At 37.6% G+C, this 4,478-nt stretch overlaps 1 protein-coding gene across 3 annotated transcripts; it reads left to right on the top strand.

Moving 5' to 3' along the window:
* Window positions 1-1,426: 1,426 nt before the first annotated feature.
* LOC104597653 (myb family transcription factor PHL8-like) lies at window positions 1,427-3,579 on the top strand. 3 transcript variants are annotated; one of them, XM_010259335.3, is made up of 6 exons: window positions 1,427-1,804; window positions 1,900-1,976; window positions 2,064-2,121; window positions 2,175-2,286; window positions 2,381-2,450; window positions 2,545-3,579. In XM_010259335.3, exons 1-6 carry the CDS (start codon window positions 1,672-1,674, stop codon window positions 3,202-3,204), a joined length of 1,110 nt encoding a protein of 369 aa, XP_010257637.1. In that variant the 5' UTR covers window positions 1,427-1,671; the 3' UTR covers window positions 3,205-3,579. The 3 variants fall into 3 exon arrangements, with proteins under 3 accessions (XP_010257637.1, XP_010257629.1, XP_010257647.1); XM_010259327.3 differs by having other exon boundaries at window positions 1,428-1,804; window positions 2,539-3,579; XM_010259345.3 differs by having other exon boundaries at window positions 1,429-1,804; window positions 2,196-2,286; window positions 2,539-3,579.
* Window positions 3,580-4,478: the final 899 nt, after the last annotated feature.

The following is a 4,478-nucleotide window of genomic DNA, read 5'->3' as shown; positions in this document are numbered from 1 at the left end:
CAGCCTCAATCGGATTTTGGTTCAGTTAGTTTTTAGCTCCATTCATTTCCATAAACATCACAAGGACCCTACGTATTCCAGACACCCACCAACCTTCTCACAAGCTCAAACTAACAGGCACAGAGTACCTACCCAGTAATTAATTAATTGTCTTGGTTGATTGGTGAACTTTTTAATATGTAACGATCTGCGGATCCGGCCCCCAAGAAAGCTCTTGTGAAATAACTTTCAGTTTCATGGGTTCAATTCAGATACTTGGACTTTCTTTTCTTGTACAAATGTGAAACGTTGCACCAATACGTATACATGGATTTGCTTTTCTTTTCTTCTATTTTTCTTAATTCCGCAGATTCTTTTATTTTCCCCTGACAATGAAAAAGAAATGTACATTCTTTTGGAATATGTACTACAGTTCCTTCACTCAATGTTTTTCCCTTCTCGTTTACCCTTTCCGTTCTTTTCATTATGGAGATGGAGAGAGAGGATATGGGGAAGGTTTTACCAGTGTGCAAAGAGGTTGTTACTTGTCTAGGATATTCTTCAAATCCAGATTTTTATACACTACTACAGATATGGATTATATAAGCAGAAGCAGTATGCAATACAAGAAAGGGGAGAGGCCGACCATGATGGTACCCGATGTAGGAAATTTCTCGGCCCCACATCAACCTAACCATCTGGTTTATACCTTCTTAGATTGTGGGTATTTCTTCAGACTACACAAAATTTCGTAGATCAGATGGGTCTATGTCTATTCCCTGATAAAGGTCAATAATCTTCACTACAATTACAAGTAAGCTGTCCATCTGAATGTGCTTCAACAGTCCATAAGAATCAGGACCCTATGTTTTCTCTTGTCATGACTATTTAGAATGTTAGTTAGCCCTACATTTGTTTTCTGGTTCCACTTCTGAGAAAATTGGAAAAAGCAAAAAGGGACTAATTGCATTTGTGCAATTTGTCCATAATTTTCATGAAACCAACTGACTTCATCCACTATTTATTAACTAAAATAGGTTGGATAAAGTTTAAAATCTAATACTAGATTCTTTGATTCCTTCCCCATAGAAAGAACAAAAAGAATCTGCCACCCACTCCACATCTGCCATAGGAAAAGGAAAAGAAAACATGTTTCTTGGATTTTATCTTTCAGTTAAAGAAAAATCATGTAAAGCATTCTCATTAATTTCTTAGCGTGAGAAAAGTTGAAGCCATTATTCATCATGGTGGGGCTACCTAATGAAGCAGAGAATCAAAGAAAAATAAAGAAAGTAAAGAGAGAAGTGGGAAAACAGCAAGAAGAAAACAATACATACACTTTTCTTCTTTTCTCTCCTTTTGAGACTCAATAGAAACCGTGGTGCTTTTTCTGTTTTTGCTGGATCAAAGATTCTTTCTTCCCCTTTAAAGTCAAAGAACCAAAAAAAAAAGAAGGGGGAGGGGGGGGGAGGAAATGAGGAGATGGGAGAAAAGAAGAGCCACAGCTAATTGCATATATTCTCCAGCTTAGCCCCACTTACTGTTTCCAGATATGGAGTGAGAACGAGGGATAAAACAACAACCTCATTTATAAAGAGAACTAGAGCTGCGGCACATTCAAGTGTCCTAAGAATCAAAGTCTATGTTCACGTCTCATTCTTCAAAGTGGTTTTGATTCAAAAAAAAACTAAAATGGGTATGCAGAAAATGCAAAACCAACAGATTGGTTTGATTCTTTCTACAGATGCAAAACCCAGGCTAAAATGGACTCCTGAACTTCATCAAAGATTCGTTGTAGCGGTTACTGAGCTTGGAGGGGCAGACAGTATGTATACGAAATTATATCTTCAACTTTCTTTCTGTAAAATCTTCTGACCTTAGATGAGGTTTTTAACTCTTTTCTCGTTTTCATTTGGGCAGAGGCAACACCAAAGGCTCTGATGAGGGTGATGGATGTCCCTGGCCTTACTTTGTACCACCTAAAGAGCCATCTACAGGCATTCCCTTTTCTGTTTACTGGTCATTAAAATTCAAACCATGTAAAATATAGAAATTATATAATATATTGGTGTTTTTTTATGCAGAAATACAGGCTTGGGAAGAGCCAGCAGTCAGAATCCTACAGTGACAGCAGGCAAGAAGGTGAGATCGCTGGGTTAGAATCACTCATTTCCATGATTGTTCCATCATTTCAGTGTTTCTGATTTCTATGACAGATCTCATGGAGGCAGACTATGGAGACAAGGAAGTTCGAGGTGGTTATTTCAGTGGAGAATTGATTGGTAGAACCCCCACACCTATCAATGAGTAAGAGATGGAGATTCCTTCCATTCTTCTGTTGGATCAATCTGATAGGAAATTTTAATAAGGCCTGGTCTGACTATGGAAATCTGTGTTTCAGGAGCTTGAAGATAGCTCAAGCTCTACAAATGCAAATGGAAGTGCAGAAGAAGCTTCATGAACAGATTGAGGTAGGCTCTTCATAAACCCAGCTTCATTTTAAAATCATTTGTATCAATATCTCAGCAAGGAAAATAGATGACGAGTTTTCTCCTCTAGGTGCAGAGACACTTACAGCTACGGATTGAAGCTCAAGGGAAGTACTTGCAGTCAGTTTTAAAGAAAGCACAAGAAACTCTTGCTGGATATAATTCTTCATCCCTGGGTCTTGAAGCTGCAAAAGCTGAACTCTCACAACTGGCCTCCATGGTGGACAACCGATGCCCGAGTTCTTCATTCTCAGGGCTAACAGAAGCTGGAGGATTTAGCTTACAAGAGGTAGGGAAACAATCAATGAGAGGCATGGATTGTTCCATGGACAGCTCTTTAACGTCCTCTGATAGCTCAGGGAGAAAAGATGAAAATTCACAAAAGCTGGAGTCTGGACACCCCCATGACTGTAACAGGCATTCCAATGCGGCTCGACTAATGGAGATGTATCCAAATGAAGGTCATCTGTGCAAGAGCGATCCAAGCGACCGGCTTCACGGACAGAAGAGAAGTTGGAGCACCATTTCTGATGACATTTCTGTTGATCAACCAACAGCTAAAAGATCACCAACCCATAAAGAGAAACTCGGTGGCCAGTGCACAAAATTAGGATTAACAGACAAGCTTGATCTTAACAGCCAGTATCAGAGTGAAATGGAATCAGGCTGCCAAGAGTTTGACTTGAACAGCAGGGTAGAGGAGCCAATCTATGTGTCCAAGCTTTTTGGCGCCTGAGGTTTTGTTTCAAGATGAACAATGGATGGGTTTGAAGTTTGAACTCTATATCATGCACCACAGACCTTGGTCAGTTTTGACAGAAACTGATCTCTGGCTTATAAATTATGTAAATTAAAATATAATTATGCAACTCTTTAAGGTTTGCAAGTATATCAAACTCATGAAAGTATTCTGTGTGTATATATTGAGGCCAGATGTACAAGGATGTTGAGTCTATGGAGATGACACATGTCACCTTAGAATACTCTCTTTCTCCAGGTTCAAAACTGTCTGGCATGTTCACATTAATTTCTATTGAAGAACTTTATTACTAGATCTTCTCTGATCAATTACTAGTAAAGCCTTGGAGAGCCTTATAGCCTTTATTATTTATCTTTTTTTTTCTTTCCCTTTGTCCCCTTTTTTCTATTTTCTAACAAAAAAAAAATCATTGGGTTGAAAATTTTTTATCATCTAGTTCAGAATTATCTACTAATAAAAAGTGAACAAGAAAGAAATACCGAAATTTAATAAAAGATGGAAAATGGTATTAAAAAAGAAATTAATTTTCTATAAAAAGGATTATAGCTGTATTTAATTTAATGTACATTAGGCTCAGTTTGGAAGGAGTACAAATACAAATATGTAGAGTGCAAAACCTTGCACTTTGTATTATTTTGTATGTATTTGCAGTATTTGTACTCATTCCAAACTCAGCCATAGGAAAAAATTGAAGGGGAAATTTCCCATGGGGGCACTTTGGTTGGGGCAACCTCTGGCACCTCTCCCACTTCATGGCCTTCTGAAGTCATATAGGAGAGCAAGTGTTCTGCAATGACAATTGAAAGATCAGAATTTATTCAAGATATGCAGGCTTCTTTTTTTTTTCCTAATCAGCATGTATGTTATGAAAGCTTGTTCTGTTTGCATCACAAATGGAGTATAGAAAAGCCTGAAGAAAATTAAAGTAAAACCTCAAGGCTCAGTTTGGAAGGAGTTCAAATACAAATATGTAGAGTGCAAAACCTTGTATTTGTACTCCTTCCAAACTCAGCCTAAGCAAAATTTAACCAGAATTTGTTATCTTTTCATTTGCACTCCCATACTTCTATACTAGTGAAATGAATTTGCTCATTTGCACCACAAACAATTGAGTGAAAAAATAATCTACTATGATGCATTAATAAATAATACCACACATTAAATCTCGACATCAACCAACCATATTAAAGACGTACGTGTCTACTTACTTTTCCATTGGTTCAGCTCCACAAGGTATATTTACAAATCAC

This window comes from Nelumbo nucifera, chromosome 3 (assembly GCF_055504915.1).
Source record: "Nelumbo nucifera cultivar China Antique chromosome 3, China Antique-T2T, whole genome shotgun sequence".
Taxonomy (NCBI): Eukaryota; Viridiplantae; Streptophyta; class Magnoliopsida; order Proteales; family Nelumbonaceae; genus Nelumbo; species Nelumbo nucifera.
Note: the sequence above shows the minus strand (reverse complement) of the source record. Positions and strands in the feature narration are given on the sequence as shown.

Coding starts and splice junctions, on each gene's coding strand:
- LOC104597653 (XM_010259327.3), top strand. CDS start 1,672: ATGGGTATGCAGAAAATGCAAAACCAACAGATTGGTTTGATTCTTTCT. Junction 1,805..1,899: donor TGAGCTTGGAGGGGCAGACA/GTATGTATACGA, acceptor TCATTTGGGCAG/AGGCAACACCAAAGGCTCTG. Junction 2,287..2,380: donor ACCCCCACACCTATCAATGA/GTAAGAGATGGA, acceptor TCTGTGTTTCAG/GAGCTTGAAGATAGCTCAAG.